This window comes from Octopus bimaculoides, chromosome 28, assembly GCF_046866305.1.
Source record: "Octopus bimaculoides isolate indiv1 chromosome 28, ASM4686630v1, whole genome shotgun sequence".
Taxonomy (NCBI): Eukaryota; Metazoa; Mollusca; class Cephalopoda; order Octopoda; family Octopodidae; genus Octopus; species Octopus bimaculoides.
Window position 1 is genome coordinate 11,705,684 of NC_142955.1, and position 23,937 is coordinate 11,729,620.

At 35.0% G+C, this 23,937-nt stretch overlaps 2 protein-coding genes and 1 long non-coding RNA gene across 11 annotated transcripts in view; 1 reads left to right on the forward strand and 2 right to left on the reverse strand.

Annotated features, from left to right (window-relative positions):
* Positions 1-5: 5 nt before the first annotated feature.
* Positions 6-17,638, reverse strand: LOC149130570 (uncharacterized). Of its 9 annotated transcripts, none has more exons than XR_016238768.1 (4): positions 8,963-9,099; positions 3,758-5,325; positions 569-3,086; positions 6-162 (listed from the first exon to the last, which is right to left on the reverse strand). XR_016238768.1 is itself a non-coding variant. In XM_089344039.1 (3 exons), the coding sequence occupies exon 2, from the start codon at positions 5,013-5,015 to the stop codon at positions 3,552-3,554; it is 1,464 nt and encodes a 487-aa protein (XP_089200165.1). In that variant the 5' UTR covers positions 5,016-5,325; positions 8,411-8,550; the 3' UTR covers positions 2,849-3,255; positions 3,506-3,551. The 9 variants fall into 9 exon arrangements, 2 of the variants coding, with proteins under 2 accessions (XP_089200165.1, XP_089200164.1); XR_016238767.1 differs by lacking the exon at positions 8,963-9,099 and adding an exon at positions 8,411-8,550; XR_016238764.1 differs by lacking the exon at positions 8,963-9,099 and adding an exon at positions 16,586-17,638 and having other exon boundaries at positions 3,005-5,325.
* The window catches only part of LOC128251167 (uncharacterized), a 34,279-nt gene continuing 18,752 nt past the window's right edge, over positions 8,411-23,937 (reverse strand). The window contains exons 3-6 of the mRNA XM_089344081.1: positions 19,444-20,637; positions 19,196-19,359; positions 8,963-12,718; positions 8,411-8,568 (exon numbers count right to left, since the gene is read on the reverse strand). Coding sequence (XP_089200207.1) covers positions 11,759-12,718; positions 19,196-19,359; positions 19,444-20,637 — 2,318 coding nt within the window. The 3' untranslated portion in view covers positions 8,411-8,568; positions 8,963-11,758. The remainder of the gene's footprint in view (positions 8,569-8,962; positions 12,719-19,195; positions 19,360-19,443; positions 20,638-23,937) is intronic.
* On the forward strand, positions 15,790-19,125 carry LOC149130571 (uncharacterized). Its single transcript, XR_016238773.1, has 2 exons — positions 15,790-16,382; positions 17,636-19,125. It is a non-coding gene; the product is annotated as an uncharacterized LOC149130571 (long non-coding RNA).

The following is a 23,937-nucleotide window of genomic DNA, read 5'->3' on the forward strand; positions in this document are numbered from 1 at the left end:
CTTACCTGTTATGCTACACAAATCTGTGTTTATAGTGAAATATCTTGAATAAAAACCAAATCACAGTTTCAATACACCATTCACGCCGAAGTAAACTTTCACAACAGAAATTATAAAAACCGACTCGGAAACACAAATGACGGAATGTAACCCTTTTCTATTCTGAAACACGAAGAAAAATGTATATTTGTCATTTCTAAAATTAATACTTACAATTACTATTAAGCGTAACTAATGAGTGAAATACTTAAAGATTAACGAGAAAAATATTAATCAAAGACCAGCTAAGTATTTTAGTAATGGACTTGTTAGATTGACTGCATTAAAAATGGTTTGTTTTTGTCTTTGTAGGTGAGAGTTAGTTCCCCTCATTATTTATCGTCGATACCCTCCTGCAAATATTTTTCTTTCTTTCTCTCTCTCTCTCTCACTCTTTTTACCCCTTCCCCATTTTCTACTTCTATACCCAACTGTAACTTATCTTTGAACTCCCTCCATCCCATTTCTTTTCTTAGCAATTATACTTTCCACTTTTCTCTCCTTAGAATGATCTCAGAGTCTAACATACCATTCACTTGCATATTCTGATCATCTTCGCAATATTGGCAAAGATTGAAGCATTATCGCTCATGTAGATTTCCAGGTCACTCACCGACTGTGGCTTCGATATTACAATGCACCAATGATTCTGTTTGTTTTGACTGTAATCTTTCTGAAGCGCAGAGCGTGAAATTTCTATGCATTCAACTGCACCTTGCTTTTAGCGCTTACTATATAAGGCGTTCAGGTCTTTCTGTTGTTTTGAGTTATCAAGGTCCTAGATTGTCTGTAGTGTTTTTGTATTACCAACATAGCTGACAAGAGTGGCGACTACATGAAAGACGGCGTTGCTGGGATAGATACACAACGAGCAGCAGTGATCCCAGTACATTTCCTCAAGGGAATGATGTCTCCTCCACTTCAGAGAGAGCACAGGTTTAGATGTAAATCTGAGATTTCCTTTCACTTTTCTGATGACAGCAAACTGCATGTTAACCTAAAACAACCTCACAAACATAAAAACTAGGAGAAAATAACTGTCACTACATATTAGTATTCCGATGTCTGGGTATGCTTCCTAGCGCACATATTCCCTAGCTTCTTATCACTACGGAAGTTTAAAAGAGAATCGAGACTCCGGTGATATCAGGAGAAATGTTCCCTATATTGTGACGTCATAAACACAATAGAAAAAATTAAAGTTTCATTGGACAATACAAATATTTCGTAAATCGATTCCACATATGTACATATATGCATACACTTACAAACATGCATACGTCGAAGATCTTCTCTAGTGATAGAATAGTCAATCGTTTGTTTTTTCTTCACCTAGTTGCAGGGGCGGACTGACAGTATTAAGGGCCCTCGGGCATCACTGTTTACTAGGCCCCTTTCAATGTGTATTTTAGTAGAGTTAACATGTAGAGTGCGGGCCCCTCAGACAGAGCCCAATTGACCAGTAGTGGCTCGTAATGAAAGTTAGCGTAGGATGCTGCTTCAGAAATTTATTAGCCATTGTTTTGATACCGAGTAAAAGGAAACAAACATATAAAAAGAAAATTTATGCATAAGCTCGATTGGTTTGCGATTGTAGCCACTGCAGGGTAGTGCGTTTAATTTGTTCATTGAACACTGCAGCGAATTTCCCATTTTCTCCAAAAATCTCCTCTAAATCACAAAACGAAGGGGTGGGTGTACCCTATTTTTCAAATCCTAGCAGCAACACTGAAGCTGGAAGCAGGATAATAATCGAATTCTACACTTATCCCATTCAAGAATAAACAGGTTTTTAAGCACAAACACTACCTTTCACCCAGCACTGTTGTTCAAGCAGTACTTTGTCTCCCTAGCATGAAGCTTCCTATCTGGGACATGTGAGCATGCGCACAACAGCCAAACACCGCATCACTGGAATTGTGAAGCGCACAGTTCCATACAAGGATTTTTGTATTTTCTTCATAAACTATTTTCTACAACAACAACAACATTGAAAAATACCTTAGCAATGAGAACCCAGTTTCGAAATTTCCCCAAAACACCTGAAGAAGGCTGGAGGGTATATCAGCCAAAACATTGTGTTAACAACAAACAAGATGACATATATCCATCAAACGTACATAATTTCTCATCTCTTAAATATAGAACTGTATTAGAACTTTGTCGTACATGAACACCAACATTGCACATCCAGTGAAGTTTACCCACTTCGTTTCTCTCTAGTCTTTGCATTCAGAGCCCGTGTGACACTACCATGTAGCATTGATGTTCATGCACAATCAACACAAAAGCTACTTTTCACTCAGAAATAGAAACCTTTCGTTCCAGCATATTAAACTATAATGCTGTTGTACAAGTCATTGTGGATAACCTGATTTATAATTAATGTGACCGTATCCTATTGCACCACATTTTTAAAGCATCCCAGCAGTAATTCCTGGTGTACAAGGGGCTATGCTTGTGTTTATATCTTTCACCCATCTATCATATATTACTGTCTACTAGGATAGCTGTTCACTCTCTAAGGCTCATATTGGAAAGAAACCCTTCTTCCCATGCACATGCCGTTCTTCCTCATCTTCTAAGAACTGACAGGCCTCTTCCTTTCTCCTTCTACCCTTGCCAAATACACATGATTCCTAAATTCCCCTTCTAGTTACCGAATACAGCTGTTTGTTCTTCCATTTTCCTAGTTTTATCTTGCTTTTACAGTCTTATCTCAGAATTAAAATGAGATAAGAAAACTAAATGAGGGTGGGTAGTAACATGAATTTGACAATAAGGTATAATAAAGTGATATTAAATAAAATACAAGATAAATTCATCATTTATTGAAACAATTATTGACAACCTGAAATTTCACATTAATACAATTACTATGGTATATTAACACCTAAATGTCTTGTTAATTGAATCCATTGAGAGAATGAATTACCACAGATATCACAGCAATATGGCTTCTCACCTGTATGAATACGTTTGTGCACAGTTAAGTGGCCACTTTGAGAGAATGATTTTCCACAGGTTTCAGTCATATGGCTTCTCACCTGCATGAATACGTTTGTGCTTTATAAAGCTACTATTTTGAGCGACTGATATACCACAGATATCACAGTAGTTTTGGCTTCTCACCTGTACGAATACGTTTGTGCACTGTTAAGTGAGCACTTAGAGAATATGATTTACTACAGATATCACAGTGATATAGCTTCTCACCTGTATGAATATGTTTGTGCTTTATAAAGTTACTGCTTTCAGAGAATGATTTACAAGATTTCACAGCAGTATGGCTTCTCACCTGTATGAATGCGTTTGTGCTTTATCAAGCTACCATTTTAAGAGAATGATTCACCACAGATCTCACAGGCATATGGCTTCTCACCTGTATGAATATGTTTGTGTTTTGTTAAGTGTTCATTTCCAGAGAATTATTTTCCACAAATGTCACAATCATACGGTTGCTCACCTGTATGAATGCGTTTGTGTGCTGTTACGTGATCACTTCTAGAGAATTATTTTCCACAGATGTCTCTGTGATATGGCTTCTCTCCCGTGTGACTTCGTTTGTGTTTACTCAATTCAATATTTTGAGAGAATGATTTACCGCAGATGTTACAGTCATGTGGCTTTTCACCTGTATGAATGCATTTGTGCACTGTTAAGTTACTACTTCCAGAGAATGATTTACCACACATATCACAGTCATATGGTTTCTCACCTGTATGAATGTGTTTGTGATTCATCAAGCAACCATTTTGAGGGAATGATTTACCACAGATATAAGAGCAGTATGGCTTCTTAACTCTATGAATATGTTTGTGTTTTGTTAAGTGATCATTTCGAGAGAATGATTTACCACAGATGTCACAGTCATATGGCTTCTCACCTGTATGAATACGTTTATGTGCCGTTAAGTGACCACTTCCAGAGAAAGTTTTACCGCAGATGTTACAGCAATATGGCTTATCACCTGTATGAATGTGTTTGTGCTGTACCAAGATATCATTTCGAGAGAATGATTCACCACAGATATCACATGCATATGGCTTCTCACCTGTATGAATATGTTTATGTGCTGTTAAGTTTCCACTTTGAGAGAATGATTTTCCACACATGTCACAGTCATATGGCTTCTTTGCTGAATGAATTTTTTTGTGGTTATTTAAGTTACCATTTTGAGAGAATGATTTTCCACAGATGTCACAATCATATGGCTTCTCACCTGTATGAATACGTTTGTGGTTTATCAAGATATCATTTCGAGAGAATGATTCACCACAGATATCACAGGCATATGGCTTCTCACCTGTATGAACACGTTTATGTGCTGTTAAGTGACCACTTTGAGAGAATGATTTTCCACAGATGTCACAGTGATATGGCTTCTTTGCAGAATGAATTTTTTTGTGGTTATTTAAGTTACCATTTCTAGAGAATGATTTTCCACAAATGTCACAATCATATGGCTTCTCACCTGTATGAATACGTTTGTGTTCTATAAAGCTACCGCTTTCAGAGAATGATTTACCACAGATTTCACAACAATATGGCCTCTCACCTGTATGAATACGTTTATGCACTGTTACGTGGCTACTTTGAGAGAATGATTTACCACAGATGTCACAGTCATATGGTTTCTCACCTGTATGAATACGTGTGTGCGCTGCTAAGTGACCACTTACATAGAATGATTTACCACAGCTGTCACAGGTATATGGCTTTTCACCAGTATGAATATATTTGTGCACTGTTAAGTGACCATTTTGAGAGAATGATTTCCCACAGATATCACAGTGGTATGGCTTCTCTCCTGTGTGACTTCGTTTGTGTTTTCTCAATTCACCAGTCTGACAGAATGATTGACTACAGTCAGATGATGTTTTATGTTTCTCTTTATTGATATCTCTAGAAAATTCAATACTTCTAAACTGTGACTGAGATGGAAACGTATTCTCATATAATTCATTTGCCATCATGTTTCTTTCTTCACCACAATTTCCAGGTGTTTATCTTCTTCACATTTATATATTTTATTGCTAATAAATATTTATATTACTGTGATCCTTGTCAATATATGATCTGGGTTCCAAACTCCTTTATAAATTCATCCAACTTCAATTCAGATGCAAAACAATCTGGTACACATTCCAGACAGTCTCAGTTCAGAAGAAAATATTTGGCTGTAATATTTCAAAGATTTACATAAGAAGCATTATATCTGTTCTGTATCACATTTCCTTTTCAGTCTTTAAACAAGAATATTAGATGCCAATGTCCTTTTTTATTCTGAAATAGCAGAGAAACAACAGTATACGATATAGCGAAGACTTAAAATACAACAGTGTATAATTTACTATATTTTTTATAAGATAAGCAGTAGAAATAAACATATATATACACATCATATATGTTTACATATACAAATGCATGAATCTTACATATTGATACATACAAACACACACACACATACCATACATATGCCCACAAACATATAAACATGCAGTTCACATAAGCGAATGCTTAGATGTAAATATATAAATACATACCCATAAGCACATACAGCCTCACTGATATATGAGGTTCACAGAATTGAGAGGCACACGCACACAAGTATATGGGTATAAGAGGGGTGGAACAGGAGTACAGTTAGTTATGGGAGAAAATCATGTACGTTTAGATTGAAATGGTGGGTGGGACATAACTTGTGAGCAAAAATGGATGCTGTTCCAACATTTTGTTAATATTTAAACTTTTATTATTATTATTATTAATACACCCTTAGCCACGTAATATCATAAATTGTACTGTTCAAGCTACATATTATCACATAAATATATAAGAAATAAGGTGGGGCTGGAGACGCTGAATGCCAGATAAATTAGAATAAAATAAGAATTAGAATAAAATAAGATAAAGATAAAAGAAAACTTAAATTCTGTTTTCGCTTTCAAACAAACTATTTCTTTATAACATGTTAACAAAGAGGGACACTGTTAATATGTAAACTTTTAGTATTATTAATATATATGATGGTGGTGGCAGTACGTGTATGTCTGAGTGTATTCTTGTCTTGACATGATATGATGGTTGTGGTTGTCATCATCAAACAAATGTCATCATTCATCTCTAGTCTTCTTTGAATAACATGAATGGCCATGGAAATTATTACTTTGCTGGAAACAAGACAGGCATCAAGCCAGAGAAAAATCTGCCTCAAAAAGATTCTGACACATGTAAGCATAGAAAAGTGGACACTAAATAACCATGGTGACTGTAATATAGTAAATACAGACTAGAAGTATAGAAGATGAATGTGTTTATCTTTCTGTGACTTCATCTTTCATGTGAAACAGATTATTCTTTCAATGGAATCAATGAAAGCTTTCCTTTGGTGGTCTTTATTAGTGGCAGCCTGTAGTCAATATCCAGCTGAATGTGTGTCCGATGAAATGTCAGCAGAGAAGAAGCCAATCACTTTACTTTTACACACATACACATATATCATAATATATAAGTGCATTGTTATGGTGTTATGCTAAGAAGATAGATTTACTAATTCAATACATTGATTGTAATATGGAGTGATTGATATCAATTTCAGAAACTTTAGACATGTTGGGATAGGAAAATGTAAATATTTTGTATATTGTAAGATTCCCAACTGAATCATCATTACAATATTATACTTTCACAAGATGGAGATGACAGACCAGACATGTTGTGCATTGCTGCACTCAAAAAGACCCACCCACCACAACAGTACTGAGAGCCTAAAACCAATGTGCCATGTATCCATAGAAGCCAAGCCAAACCAAAACAAACTATGAAAGTTGGTGCAGCCCCTGGCCTGACAAACTGTCTAACCCATGCCAGCATAGACAATTAACATTAAAATGTTGATGATGATAATGATGTAATGAACTGATTAAATTTAATTCAATTAGTTGAACCTGAGATATCATCATCATCGTTGTTTAATGTCCACTTTTGCATGACTGCATGAATCAGGTAGACTTTGTTGAATTAAATTCTCTCTGATTGGATGTCGTTTCCTGTCAGCAAAATATTCGCCTGTTCCCAGGCAAGGTAATGTTCTCCCATAAACAGACTTGTTTTTCAAAGAAGAATGCAAAAGAACAATATCTCTTGTTTGAGTTTGATGTTCATTTCCAACTACAACACAATGTGAAGACAAGGACACACACATGCAGATTTAAACATATGTAATTATTCACCAGTTGTAGGATTCATTAGAATCTAGGTATTCTAATGTCGAAAACACCAGGAAAGCTTAAGGATCCATATGGAGAATATGTAAACGGAACATTTTCCCACCTTAATGTTTTTTGTTTTTTTTACGGAATCCCATGTTAAAACATGGCTATGGACATTACTATTCTGAGAAAAATTTTCTAAAATCTCAAATCCAAAATTTCTATTCCCCCGACTACCACCATTTATTCATTTTTTTTCACATTTTCCGGAAATTTTTCATTTTTTGCGAAATGCGTAAAGAATTACGAACTTTTTGATACTGAAAAAACTCGTTTCAAAATTTTCACCCCATCCACACCCCAAAAGCAGGCTATTTACATGCTAGAAATAACAGCCAAATCTCACAAAACTGCGATAGCATAAAGCAAGAAATGTATAATCAATCTATCAATCCAATGGAAGTTATAGATCCAACATAGGAACAGATATAGTTTTGAGTTTGTATAAAATAAGAACACAAATGAATTTCAAAGGTTCGGAACAACCGTTTCACCAGCATTTATTTATTCACAGATTGATTGCATCATGGAAAAAAATCTGCTTTTATCAGATGAGTTTAATCTAGTTATGAGAAGATTCTGAGTGACCTGCTGTGTTAGGCATTAACCTTTAAGGACCCTAATTTAATAGATAGATAGATAACGCAGGTGCGTGTGTCCGTCCTAGGAATGGTGCACCTGCTTACTTGCTTGTTCTTTGGACTAACCGACCTACCAATCTATCTAAAACAACAAACAACCAACTGAATGAAGCATCGGCTTCAGACAAATATATCTATCAATCACAAACCTCGATTTTGCTACCTCATACGTTTTGATGAAATGTGTGAATTACCGCCACCCTTATTTTTTGCTCACCCATTAAACTGAGAGAAAATCGTAATGTACACCAACCGAAAGGTATTTCTTGACCGTTGTATTTAAAACTATCCATTTTGCACCCAAGTGAAGTTATGTCTAAATCTGTTTAATCATATATTTTAGACAAAGCGGCCGAGAATAGAATTAATATCAATGTCTGACTAGCAACATTAAAAGATTTTACATTAACCATGCCCAACTATCTTTAGTAAAATATCTGTATGATTATATCTTACCTGTTATGCTACACAAATCTGTGTTTATAGTGAAATTTCTTGAATTGAAAACCAAACCACAGTTTCAATACACCATTCACGCCGAAGTAAACTTTCACAAGAGAAATTATAAAAACCGACTCGGAAACACAAATGACGGAATGTAAACCATTTTTGTTCTGAAACACGAAGAAAAATGTATATTTGTTACTTCTAAAATTAATACTTACAATTACTATTAATGAGTGAAATATTTAAAGATTAACGAGAAAAATATGAATCAAAAACCAGCGAAGTATTTTAGTAATAGACTTGTTAGATTGACTGCATTAAAAATGGTTTGTTTTTGTCTTTGTAGGTGAGAGTTAGTTCCCCTCATTATTTATCGTCGATACCCTCCTGCAAATATTTTTCTTTCTCTCTCTCTCTCTCTCACTCTTTTTACCCCTTCCCCATTTTCTACTTCTATACCCAACTGTAACTTATCTTTGAACTCCCTCCATCCCATTTCTTTTCCTAGCAATTATACTTTCCACTTTTCTCTCCTTAGAATGATCTCAGAGTCTAACATACCATTCACTTGCATATTCTGATCATCTTCGTAATATTGGCAAAGATTGAAGCATTATCGCTAATGTAGATTTCCAGGTCACTCACCGACTGTGGCTTCGATATTACAACGCACCAAGGATTCTGTTTGTTTTGACTGCAATGTTTCTGAAGCGCAGAGCGTGAAATTTCTATGCATTCAACTGCACCTTGCTTTTAGCGCTTACTATATAAGGCGTTCAGGTCTTTCTGTTGTTTTGAGTTATCATCAAGGTCCTAGATTGTCTGTAGTGTTTTTGTATTACCAACATTGCTGACAAGAGTGGCGACTACATGAAAGACGGCGTTGCTGGGATAGATACACAACGAGCAGCAGTGATCCCAGTACATTTCCTCAAGGGAATGATGTCTCCTCCACTTCAGAGAGAGCACAGGTTTTGCTTTCATTACATCTGAGAATTTCCTTTCACTTTTCTGATGACAGCAAACTGCATGTTAACCTAAAACAACCTCACAAACATAAAAACCAGGTGAAAATAACTCACTACATATTAGTATTCCGATGTCTGGGTATGCTTCCTAGCGCACATATTCCCTAGCTTCTAATCACTACGGAAGTTTAAAAGAGACTCGAGACTCCGGTGATATCAGGAGAAATGTTCCCTATATTGTGACGTCATAAACACAATAGAAAAAAATTAAAGTTTCATTGGACAATGCAAATAATTCGTAAATCGATGCTGCTTCAGAAATTTTTTAGCCATTGTTTTGAAACTGGGAAAAAGGAAACAAGCATACAAAAAGAAAATGTATGCATAAGCTAGATTGGTTTGCGTTTTAGCCACTGCTGGGTAGTTTGTTTAATTTGTCCATTGAACACCGCAGCGAATTTCCCATTGTTTTTTCAAAAATCCCCACTAAATCACAAAATAAAGTGGTGGGTGTACCCCATTTTTCAAATCCTAGCAGCAACACTGAAGCTGGAAGCAGGATAATAATCGAATTCTACACTTATCCCATTCAAGAATATAAACAGGTTTTTAAGCACAAACACTACCTTTCAAACAGCACTGTTGTTCATGCAGAACTTTCTCTCCCTAGCATGAAGCTTCCTATCTTGGACATGTGAGCATGCGCACAACAGCCAAACACCGCATCACTGGAATTGTGAAGTGCACAGTTCCATACAAGGAGTTTTGTATTTTCTTCATAAACTATTTTCTACAACAACATTGAAAAATACCTTTGCAATGAGAACCCAGTTTCGAAATTTCCCCAAAACACCTGAAGAAGGCGGGAGGGTATATCAGCCAAAACATTGTTAACAATAAACAAGATGACAAATATCCACCAAACGTACATAATTTCTCATCTCTTAAATATAGAACTGTATTAGAACTTTGCCGTACATGAACACCAACACTGCACATCCAGTGATGCTTACCCACTTCGTGTCTCTCTAGTCTTTGCATTCAGAGCCCGTGTGACACTACCATGTAGCATTGATGTTCATGCACAATCAACACAAAATCTACTTTTCACTCAGAAATAGAAATCTTTCATTCCAGCATATTTAATACCTCTCTGAACTTTCTCCATCCTGTTATTCTAGCAACTACATTTTCAGAACATCCTCCTCCACTTGACTAGTACATTGTATGCAATTCCTCATGATTTGTAAGCAAATCATTTCTCTTCCCCAATTTTCCTCACACACCACCAGATGATACACCAAAGGAATTTCTCAAGTGCTTCCTCCAGATCAACGAATGCCAAGTACAGTGGTTGACACTTAATTTTCTTGCAGTTGTTTGACTAAGGAGACACTAACAGGAAGACATTTTCTCAGAAAATCGGTGATTTCTAATTGAATCGGCTATAACTCCATCCATAACTTTCCAAAACTTATAACTCCATAAGTATGTCTAAGGCATCTCCTCTAGCCTTCTAACAGATAACTATAATGCTGCTGTACAAGTCATAGTGGATGATATCTTCATCTATAACCTGATTTATTATTAACATGACCGTATCCTATTCCACCACATTTTTAAAGCATCCCAGCAGTAATTCCTGATGTACAAGGGGCTATGCTTCTGTTTATATCTTTCACCCATCTATCATATATTACTGTCCACTAGGATAGCTGCTCCCACTCTGAGGCTCATATTGGAAACAAACCCTTCCTCCCATGCACATGCCGTTCTTCCTCATCTTCTAAGAACTGATAGGCCTCTTCCTTTCTCCTTCTACCCTTGCCAAATACACATGATTCCTAAATTCCCCTTCTAGTTACCGAATACAGCTGTTTGTTCTTTCATTTTCCAAGTGTAATCTTGCTTTTACAGTCTTGTCTCAAAATTAAAGTGAGATAAGAAAACTAAATGAGGGTGGGTAGTAACATGAATTTGACAATAAGGTATAATAAAGTTTTATCAATTAAAATACAAGATAGATTCATCATTTATTGAAATAATTATTGATAACCTGAAATTTCACAATAATACAATTACCATGGTATATGAATACCTACATGTCTTGTTAATTGAGTCCATTGAGAGAATGATTTACCACAGATATCACAGCCATATGGCTTCTCATCAGTATGAATACATTTGTGTACTGTTAAGTGGCCACTTTGAGAGAATGATTTACCACAGATATCACAACAATATGGCTTCTCACCTGCATGAATACGTTTGTGCTTTATAAAGCTACTATTTTGAGAGAATGATTTACCACAGATATCACAGTAGTTTTGGCTTCTCACCTGTATGAATATGTTTGCGCTTTAGAAAGTTACTGCTTTCAGAGAATGATTTACAAGATTTCATGGCAACATGGCTTCTCACCTGTATGAAGGCGTTTGTGCTTTATCAAGCTACCATTTTGAGAAAATGATTTACCACAGATATCACAGGTATATGGCTTCTCACCTGTATGAATACGTTTGTGCACTGTTACGAGATCACTTCTAGAGAATGATTTTCCGCAGACGTCACAGTGATATGGCTTCTCTCCTGTCTGACGTCGTATGTGATTACTTAATTCAGTATTTTGAGAGAATGATTTACCGCAGACGTTACAGTTATGTGGCTTTTCACCTGTATGAATGTATTTGTGCTTTATCAAGCTACCATTTTGAGAGAATGATTCACCACAAATATCACAGTGGTATGGTTTCTCACCTGTATGAATGCGTTTGTGCTTTATCAAGCTAACATTTTGAGAGAATGATTTACCACAGATTTCACAGCAATATGGTTTTTCACCTGTATGAATGCGTTTGTGCTTTATCAAGTTAACATTTTGAGAGAATGATTTACCACAGATGTCGCAGTCATATGGTTTCTCACCTGTATGAATACGTTTATGTGCTGTTAATTGACCACTTCCAGAGAATGATTCACCACAGATATCACAGGCATATGGCTTTTCACCAGTATGAATATATTTGTGTGAGGTTACCTGATCACTTCTAGAGAATGATTTACCACAGATGTCACAGTGATATGGCTTCTTTCCTGAATGAATGTTTTTGTGGGTACTTAAGTTACCTTTTTGAGAGAATGATTTACCACAGATATCACAGTGATACGGCTTCTCTCCTGTGTGAACACGTTTGTGATTCATCAAGGTACCATTTTGAGAGAATGATTTACCACAGATGTCACAGTGATATGGCTTCTTTCCTGAATGAATTCTTTTGTGGGTACTTAAGTTACCATTCTGAGAGAATGATTTCCCACAGATATCACAGTGGTATGGCTTCTCTCCTGTGTGACTTTGTTTGTGTTTTCTCAATTCACCAGTCTGACAGAATGATTGACTACAGTCAGATGATGTTTTATGTTTCTCTTTATTGATATCTCTAGAAAATTCAATACTTCTAAACTGTGACTTAGAGTGAAACTTATTCTCATATAATTCATTTGCCATCATGTTTCTTTCTTCACCACAATTTCCAGGTGTTTATCTTCTTCACATTTATATATTTTATTGCTAATAAATATTTATATTACGGTGATCCTTGTCAATATATGATCTGGGTTGCAAACTCCTTTATAAATTCATCCAACTTCAATTCAGATGCAAAATAATCTTGTACACATTCCAGACAGTCAGAAATCAGAAGAAAATATTTGGCTGTAATATTTCAAAGATTTATATAAGAAGCATTATATCTCTTCTGTATCACATTTCCTTTTCAGTCTTTAAACAAGAATATTAGATGCCAATGTCCTTTTTTATTCTGAAATAGCAGAGAAACAACAGTATACGATATAGTGAAGACTTAAAATACAACAGTGTAAAATTTACTATATTTTTTATGAGATAAGCAGTAGAAATAAACATATATATACACATCATATATGTTTACATATACAAATGCATGAATCTTACATATTGATACATACAAACACACACACACATACCATACATATATCCACAAACATATATATATACATTCATATAAACATGCAGTTCACATAAGCGAATGCTTAGATGTAAATATATAAATACATACCCATAAGCACATACAGCCTCACTGACATATGAGGTTCACAGAATTGAGAGGCACATGCACACAAGTATATGGGTATAAGAGGGGTGGAACAGGAGTACAGTTAGTTATGGAAGAAAATCATGTACGTTTAGATTGAAATGGTGGGTGGGACATAACATGTTAGCAAAAATGGATGCTGTTCCAACATTTTGTTAATATTTAAACTTTTATTATTATTATTATTAATACACCCTTAGCCACGTAATATCATAAATTGTACTGTTCAAGCTACATATTATCACATAAATATATAAGAAATAAGGTGGGACTGGAGACGCTGAATGCCAGATAAATTAGAATAAAATAAGAATTAAAATAAGAATTAGAATAAAATAAGATAAAGATAAAAGAAAACTTAAATTCTGTTTTCGCTTTCAAACAAACTATTTCTTTATAACATGTTAACAAAGAGGGACACTGTTAATATGTAAACTTTCAGTATAATTAATATATATGATGGTGGTGGCAGTACGTGTATGTCTGAGTGTATTCTTGTCTTGACATGATATGATGGTTGTGGTTGTCATCATCAAACAAATGTCATCATTCATCTCTAGTCTTCTTTGAATAACATGAATGGCCATGGAAATTATTACTTTGCTGGAAACAAGACAGGCATCAAGCCAGAGAAAAATCTGCCTCAAAAAGATTCTGACACATGTAAGCATAGAAAAGTGGACACTAAATAACCATGGTGACTGTAATATAGTAAATACAGACTAGAAGTATAGAAGATGAATGTGTTTATCTTTCTGTGACTTCATCTTTCATGTGAAACAGATTATTCTTTCAATGGAATCAATGAAAGCTTTCCTTTGGTGGTCTTTATTAGTGGCAGCCTGTAGTCAATATCCAGCTGAATGTGTGTCCGATGAAATGTCAGCAGAGAAGAAGCCAATCACTTTACTTTTACACACATACACATATATCATAATATATAAGTGCATTGTTATGGTGTTATGCTAAGAAGATAGATTTACTAATTCAATACATTGATTGTAAAATGGAGTGATTGATATCAATTTCAGAAACTTTAGACATGTTGGGATATAAAAATGTAAATATTTTGTATATTGTAAGATTCTCAACTGGATCATCATTACAATATTATACTTTCACAAGACGGAGATGACAGACCAGACATGTTGTGCATTGCTGCACTCAAAAAGACCCACCCACCACAACAGTACTGAGAGCCTAAAACCAATGTGCCATGTATCCATAGAAGCCAAGCCAAACCAAAACAAACTATGAAAGTTGGTGCAGCCCCTGGCCTGACAAACTGTCTAACCCATGCCAGCATAGAAAATTAACATTAAAATGTTGATGATGATAATGATGTAATGAACTGATTAAATTTAATTCAATTAGTTGAACCTGAGATATCATCATCATCGTTGTTTAATGTCCACTTTTGCATGACTGCATGAACCAGGTAGACTTTGTTGAACTAAATTCTCTCTGATTGGGTCCAAATCGAGAATATGTAAACGGAACCTTTTCCCATCTTAATTTTTTTTTTACGCAATCCTACGTTTTAGGCTATGGAGATTGCTATTCTGAAAAATTTTTTCGAAAATCTCAAATTCAAAATTCCGATTCCCCTCAGCCCATTTGTTCATTTTTCACATTTTCCGCAAATTTTTTTTTTTTTCCCGAAATGCATAAAAAAATACGGACGTTATGATACTGAAAAAAACTCGTTTGAAAATGTTCACCCCATCCACCCACCAAAAGCAGGCTATTTACATGCTAGAAATAACAGCCAAATCTCACAAAACTGCGATAGCATAAAGCAAGAAATGTATAATCAATCTATCAATCCAATGGAAGTTATAGATGCAACATAGGAACAGATATAGTTTTGAGTTTGTATAAAATACGATCACAAATGAATTTCAAAGGTTCAGAACAACCGTTTCACCAGCATTTATTTATTCACAGATTGATTGCATCATGGAAAAAATCTGCTTTTATCAGATGAGTTTAATCTAGTTATGAGATTATTCTGAGTGACCTGCTGTGTCAGGCATTAACCTTTGAGGACCCTAATTTAATAGATAGATAGATAACGCAAATGCGTGTGTCCGTCCTCAGAATGGTGCAGCAGCTTACTTGCTTGTTTTGGGGGATCTATTTTAAAACGGGGGCAACATTTTTCATTAATGTTTTACGTAGTGTTTTTGGTACGGAAAGACTTTCAAACTTCGTATACTTATCTATTTTGTGTTATAGAACAGAAAAATATTTTTGTATTCGAATTTATTTCATGTAAAAAATTGTCTTATTTCGATAATTTCAACCAATCACTGACAAGTATTCAGTTGTTTACATTTACTCCTTTGGCTGATTAAGCGATGTAAAGCGTATTTAATCTCCATACCTTCGTTTTATTTGCTTTTTTCATTTTAAATTTGCTAGGGTTAGGGTGAATTGTTTCAGAATCGTTTGATTATGTAGTCGGCACTTAATGTATTCCGGCTGAATGGACGTCAGTGATTGGTTGAAATTACAGAAATACGACAACTTTCACATGGAATAACTTATGGATTTCTTTTTTTTTTAAGAAGACTAAGAGAAAAAGATGTTTTATATGACACATTCTACCAGTGTTCCAAGTTTCAAAGTGTTTCGTTAATGAAAAATGTGGCCCCCGTTTTAAAAAAGATCCGTTTTTTGGACTAACCGACCTACCAATCTATCTAAAACAACAAACAAACAACTGAATGAAGCATCGGCTTCAGACAAATATATCTATCAATCACAAACCTCGATTTTGCTACCTCATACGTTTTGATAAAATGTGTGAATTACCGCCACCCTTATTTTTTGCTCACCCATCAAACAGAGAAAATCGTAATGTACACCAACCGAAAGGTATTTCTTGACCGTTGTATTTAAAACTATCCATTTTGCACCCAAGTGAAGTTATGTCTAAACCTGCTTAATCATATATTTTAGAAAAAGCGGCCGAGAATAGAATTAATATTAATGTCTGACTAGCAACATTAAAAGATTTTACATTAACCATAACCATGCCCAACTATCTTTAGTAAAATATCTGTATGATTATATCTTACCTGTTATGCAACACAAATTTGTGTTTATAGTGAAATGTCTTGAATAAAAAACCAAACCACAGTTTCAATACACCATTCACGCCGAAGTAAACTTTCACAACAGAAATTATAAAAACCGACTCGGAAACACAAATGACGGAATGTAACCCTTTTCTATTCTGAAACACGAAGAAAAATGTATATTTGTCATTTCTAAAATTAATACTTACAATTACTATTAAGCGTAACTAATGAGTGAAATATTTAAAGATTAACGAGAAAATATTAATCAAAGACCAGCTAAGTATTTTAGTAATAGACTTGTTAGATAGACGGCAGTAAACTGCATGTTAACCTAAAACAACCTCACAAACATAAAAACGAGGTGAAAATAACTGTCACTACGTATTAGTATTCCGATGTCTGGGTATGCTTCCTAGCGCACATATTCCCTAGCTTCTAATCACTACGGAAGTTTAAAAGAGACTAAAGACTCCGGTGATATCAGGAGAAATGTTCCCTATATTGTGACGTCATAAACACAATAGAAAAAATTAAAGTTTCATTGGACAATACAAATATTACGTAAATCGATTCCACATATGTACATATATGCATACGCTTACAAACATGCATACGTCGAAGATCTTCTCTAGTGATAGAATAGTCAATCGTTTGTTTTTTCTTCACCTAGTTGCAGGGGCGGACTGACAGTATTAAGGGCCCTCGGGCATCACTGTTTACTAGGCCCCTTTCAATGTGTATTTTAGTAGAGTTAACATGTAGAGTGCGAGTTCCTCAGACAGTGCCCAATTAATCAGTACTGGCTCGTAATTAAAGTTAGTGTCAGATGCTGCTTCACAAATTTATTAGCCATTGTTTTGATACTGAGTAAAAGGAAACAAACATATAAAAAGAAAATTTATGCATAAGCTCGATTGGTTTGCGTTTTAGCCACTGCTGGGTAGTGTGTTTAATTTGTTCATTGAACATCACAGCGAATTTCTCATTGTTTTTCAAAAATCCCCACTAAATCACAAAATGAAGGGGTGGGTGTACCCTATTTTTCAGATCCTAGCAGCAACGCTGAAGCTGGAAGCAGGATAATAATCGAATTCTACACTTATCCCATTCAAGAATATAAACAGGTTTTTAAGCACAAACACTACCTTTCAAACAGCACTGTTGTTCATGCAGAACTTTCTCTCCCTAGCATGAAGCTTCCTATCTCGGATATGTGATCATGCGCACAACAACCAAATACCGCATCGCTGGAATTGTGAAGCGCAAAGTTCCATACAAGGATTTTTGTATTTTCTTCATAAATTATTTTCTACAACAACAACAACATTGAAAAATACCATAGCAATGAGAACCCAGGTTCGAAATTTCCCCAAAACACCTGATGAAGGCTGGAGGGTATATCAGCCAAAACATTGTGTTAACAACAAACAAGATGACAAATATCTATCAAATGTAAATAATTTCTCATCTCTTAAATATAGAACTGTATTAGAACTTTGCCGTACATGAACACCAACACTGCACATCCAGTGAAGCTTACCCACTTCGTGTCTCTCTAGTCTTTCCATTCAGAGCCCGTGTGACACTACCATGTAGCATTGATGTTCATGCACAAGCAACACAAAATCTACTTTTCACTCAGAAATAGAAATCTTTCGTTCCAGCATATTTAATACCTCTCTGAACTTTCTCCATCCTGTTATTATAGCAACTACATTTTCAGAACATCCTCCTCCACTGATAATTATGTTGACTAGTACGTTGTATGCAATTCCTCATGATTTCTATGCAAATCACTTCCCTTCCGCAATCTTCCTCACACACCACCAGATGATACACCAAAGGAATTTCTCAAGTGCTTCCTCCAGATCAACGAATGCCAAGTACAGTGGTTGACAATTTTCTTGCAGTTGTTTGACTAAGAAAATACTAACAGGAAGACATTTTCTCAGAAAATCGGTGATTTCTAATTGAATCGGCTATAACTCCATCCATAACTTTCCAAAACTTATAACTCCATAAGTATGTCTAAGGCATCTCCTCTAACCTTCTAACAGATAACTATAATGCTGCTGTACAAGTCATTGTGGATGACATCTTCATCTATAACCTGATTTATTATTAACATGACCATATCCTATTCCACCACAATTTTAAAGCATCCCAGCAGTAATTCCTGATGTACAAGGGGCTATGCTTGTGTTTATATCTATCATATATTACTGTCCACTAGGATAGCTGCTCCCTCTCTGAGGCTCATATTGGAAAGAAACGATTCCTCCCATGCACATGCCGTTCTTCCTCATCTTCTAAGAACTGACAGGCCTCTTCCTTTCTCCTTCTACCCTTGCCAAATACACATGATTCCTAAATTCCCCTTCTAGTTACCGAATACAGCTGTTTGTTCTTTCATTTTCCAAGTTTAATCTTGCTTTTACAGTCTTATCTCAAAATTAAAATGAGATAAGAAAACTAAATGAGGGTGGGTAGTAACATGAATTTGACAATAAGGTATAATAAAGTGATATCAAATAAAATACAAGATAGATTCATCATTTATTGAAACAATCATTGAAAACCTGAAATTTCACATTAATACTATGGTATATGAATACCTTCATGTCTTGTTAATTGAGTCCTTTGAGAGAATGATTTACCACAGATATCACAGTGATATGGCTTCTCTCTTGTATGAATTTGTTTGTGTTTACTTAACCCACTATTTTGAGAGAATGATTTACCACAAATATCACAGTGGTATGGTTTCTCACCTGTATGTATACGTCTGTGCACTCTTAAGCAATCACTTCCAGAGAAAGTTTTACCGCAGATGTTACAGCAATATGGCTTCTCACCTGTATGAATATGTTTGTGCTTTGTCAAGCTACCATTTTGAGAGAATGATTTACCACAGATTTCACAGCAATATGGCTTCTCACCTGTATGAATGCGTCTGTGCACTGTTAATTGATGACTCACAGAATATGATTTTCCACAGACATCACAGTGATATGGCTTCTCACCTGTATGAGTACGTTTGTGTTCTGTTACGTGATGACTTCTAAAGTATGATTTTCCACAGATTTCACAGCAATATGGCTTCTGACCTGTATGAATGCGTTTGTGCACTGTTAATTGATGATTTGCAGAAAATGATTTTCCACAGACATCACAGTGATATGGCTTCTCACCTGTATGAGTACATTTTTGTTTATTTAATTCAGTATTCTGAAAGAATGATTTACCGCAGACGTTACAGTCATGTGGCCTTTCACCTGTATGAATACGTTTATGTGCTGTTACGTGATCACTTCTAGAGAATGATTTTCCACAGATGTCACAATCATATGGCTTTTCACCTGTATGAAGACGTTTGTGCTCTGTTAAGTGACTATTTTGAGAGAATGATTTACCACAGATATTGCAGCAGTATGGCTTCTCACCTGTATGAATGCGTTTGTGCACTGTTAATTGATGATTTGCAGAAAATGATTTTCCACAGACATCACAGTGATATGGCTTCTCACCTGTATGAGTACATTTTTGTTTATTTAATTCAGTATTCTGAAAGAATGATTTACCGCAGACGTTACAGTCATGTGGCCTTTCACCTGTATGAATACGTTTATGTGCTGTTACGTGATCACTTCTAGAGAATGATTTTCCACAGATGTCACAATCATATGGCTTTTCACCTGTATGAAGACGTTTGTGCTCTGTTAAGTGACTATTTTGAGAGAATGATTTACCACAGATATTGCAGCAGTATGGCTTCTCACCTGTATGAATGCGTTTGTGTCTTGTTAAGTGATCATTTCTAGAGAATGATTTACCACAGATGTCACAATCATATGGCATCTCACCTGTATGAATACGTTTGTGCTCTGTTAAGTGACCATTTTGAGAGAATGATTTACCACAGATATCACAGTAATATGGCTTCTCAGCTGAATGAATTTTTTTGTGGGTACTTAAGTTACCATTCTGAGAGAATGATTTCCCACAGATATCACAGTGGTATGGCTTCTCTCCTGTGTGACTTTGTTTGTGTTTTCTCAATTCACCAGTCTGACAGAATGATTGACTACAGTCAGATGATGTTTTATGTTTCTCTTTATTGATATCTCTAGAAAATTCAATACTTCTAAACTGTGACTTAGATGGAAACGTATTCTCATATAATTCATTTGCCATCATGTTTCTTTCTTCACCACAATTTCCAGGTGTTTATCTTCTTCACATTTATATATTTTATTGCTAATAAATATTTATATTACGGTGATCCTTGTCAATATATGATCTGGGTTGCAAACTCCTTTATAAATTCATCCAACTTCCATTCAGATGCAAAATAATCTTGTACACATTCCAGACAGTCAGAAATCAGAAGAAAATATTTGGCTGTAATATTTCAAAGATTTACATAAGAAGCATTATATCTGTTCTGTATCACATTTCCTTTTGAGTCTTTAAACAAGAATATTAGATGCCAATGTCCTTTTTTATTCTGAAATAGCAGAGAAACAGCAATATACGATATAGCGAAGACTTAAAATAAAACAGTGTATAATTTACAATATTTTTTATGAGATAAGCAGTAGAAATAAACATATATATACACATCATATATGTTTACATATACAAATGCATGAATCTTACATATTGATACATACAAACACACACACACACACACATACCATACATATGCCAACAAACATATAAACATGCAGTTCACATAAGCGAATGCTTAGATGTAAATATATAAATACATACCCATAAGCACATACAGCCTCACTGATATATGAGGTTCACAGAATTGAGAGGCACATGCACACAAGTATATGGGTATAAGAGGGGTGGAACAGGAGTACAGTTAGTTATGGAAGAAAATCATGTACGTTTAGATTGAAATGGTGGGTGGGACATAACTTGTGAGCAAAAATGGATGCTGTTCCAACATTTTATTAATATTTAAACTTTTATTATTATTATTATTAATACACCCTTAGCCACGTAATATCATAAATTGTACTGTTCAAGCTACATATTATCACATAAATATATAAGAAATAAGGTGGGGCTGGAGACGCTGAATGCCAGATAAATTAGAATAAAATAAGAATTAGAATAAAATAAGATAAAGATAAAAGAAAACTTAAATTCTGTTTTCGCTTTCAAACAAACTATTTCTTTATAACATGTTAACAAAGAGGGACACTGTTAATATGTAAACTTTCAGTATTATTAATATATATGATGGTGGTGGCAGTACGTGTATGTCTGAGTGTATTCTTGTCTTGACATGATATGATGGTTGTGGTTGTCATCATCAAACAAATGTCATCATTCATCTCTAGTCTTCTTTGAATAACATGAATGGCCATGGAAATTATTACTTTGCTGGAAACAAGACAGGCATCAAGCCAGAGAAAAATCTGCCTCAAAAAGATTCTGACACATGTAAGCATAGAAAAGTGGACACTAAATAACCATGGTGACTGTAATATAGTAAATACAGACTAGAAGTATAGAAGATGAATGTGTTTATCTTTCTGTGACTTCATCTTTCATGTGAAACAGATTATTATTTCAATGGAATCAATGAAAGCTTTACTTTGGTGGTCTTTATTAGTGGCAGCCTGTAGTCAATATCCAGCTGAATGTGTGTCCGATGAAATGTCAGCAGAGAAGAAGCCAATCACTTTACTTTTACACACATACACATATATCATAATATATAAGTGCATTGTTATGGTGTTATGCTAAGAAGATAGATTTACTAATTCAATACGTTGATTGTAATATGGAGTGATTGATATCAATTTCAGAAACTTTAGATATGTTGGGATAGGAAAATGTAAATATTTTGTATATTGTAAGATTCCCAACTGGATCATCATTACAATATTATACTTTCACAAGACGGAGATGACAGACCAGACATGTTGTGCATTGCTGCACTCAAAAAGACCCACCCACCACAACAGTACTGAGAGCCTAAAACCAATGTGCCATGTATCCATAGAAGCCAAGCCAAACCAAAACAAACTATGAAAGTTGGTGCAGCCCCTGGCCTGACAAACTGTCTAACCCATGACAATTAACATTAAAATGTTGATGATGATAATGATGTAATGAACTGATTAAATTTAATTCAATTAGTTGAACCTGAGATATCATCATCATCATTGTTTAATGTCCACTTTTGCATGACTGCATGAATCAGGTAGACTTTGTTGAACTAAATTCTCTCTGATTGGATGTCGTTTCCTGTCAGCAAAATATTCGCCTGTTCCCAGGCAAGGTAATGTTCTCCCATAAACAGACTTGTTTTTCAAAGAAGAATGCCAAAGAACAATATCTCTTGTTTGAGTTTGATGTTCATTTCCAACTACAACACAATGTGAAGACAAGGACACACACATGCAGATTTAAACATATGTAATTATCCACCAGTTGTAGGATTCATTAGAATCTAGGTATTCTAATGTCGAAAACACCAGGATACTTTTAATAAAATTTTCAACAAATCTGTTTCTGATAGTGTAGAATACGATTGTGGGGATTTCAAGACTTTGGGAGGTCATAACTTTCAGAAAAATGAATATTTTTTAATGAAATTTTCTATGCATATAGTATTTACTATTTACTATTTAAGTGGACTCTGTTGGAATTTCCGAAAATTGTCCCCCACTCCCATTCCAAACCATTCGGAAACCCAACATTGTATATTCGGATTCTACATAGTAAATACTATATGCATAGAAAATTTCATTAAAAAATATTCACTTTTCTTACAGTTATGACCTCCCAAATTCTGGAGGGTAAAACCCTGTAGTTATGCCCAAAATCTCAGGTGGTGTCTTATACCTCACAAACCTCGATTTTGCTACCTCATACGTTTTGATGAAATGTGTGAATTACCGCCACCTTTATTTCATCAAACTGAGAGAAAATCGTAATGTACACCAACCGAAAGGTATTTCTTGACCGTTGTATTTAAAACTATCCATTTTGCACCCAAGTGAAGTTATGTCTAAATCTGTTTAATCATATATTTTAGACAAAGCGGCCGAGAATAGAATTAATATCAATGTTTGACTAGCAACATTAAAAGATTTTACATTAACCATGCCCAACTATCTTTAGTAAAATATCTGTATGATTATATCTTACCTGTTATGCTACACAAATCTGTGTTTATAGTGAAATGTCTTGAATTGAAAACCAAACCACAGTTTCAATACACCATTCACGCCGAAGTAAACTTTCACAACAGAAATTATAAAAACCGACTCGGAAACACAAATGACGGAATGTAACCCTTTTCTATTCTGAAACACGAAGAA

Excerpts from the sequence above, each read along its gene's own strand:
- LOC149130570 (XM_089344039.1), bottom strand. The coding sequence starts at position 5,015 with ATGATGGCAAATGAATTATATGAGAATACGTTTCCATCTCAGTCACAG.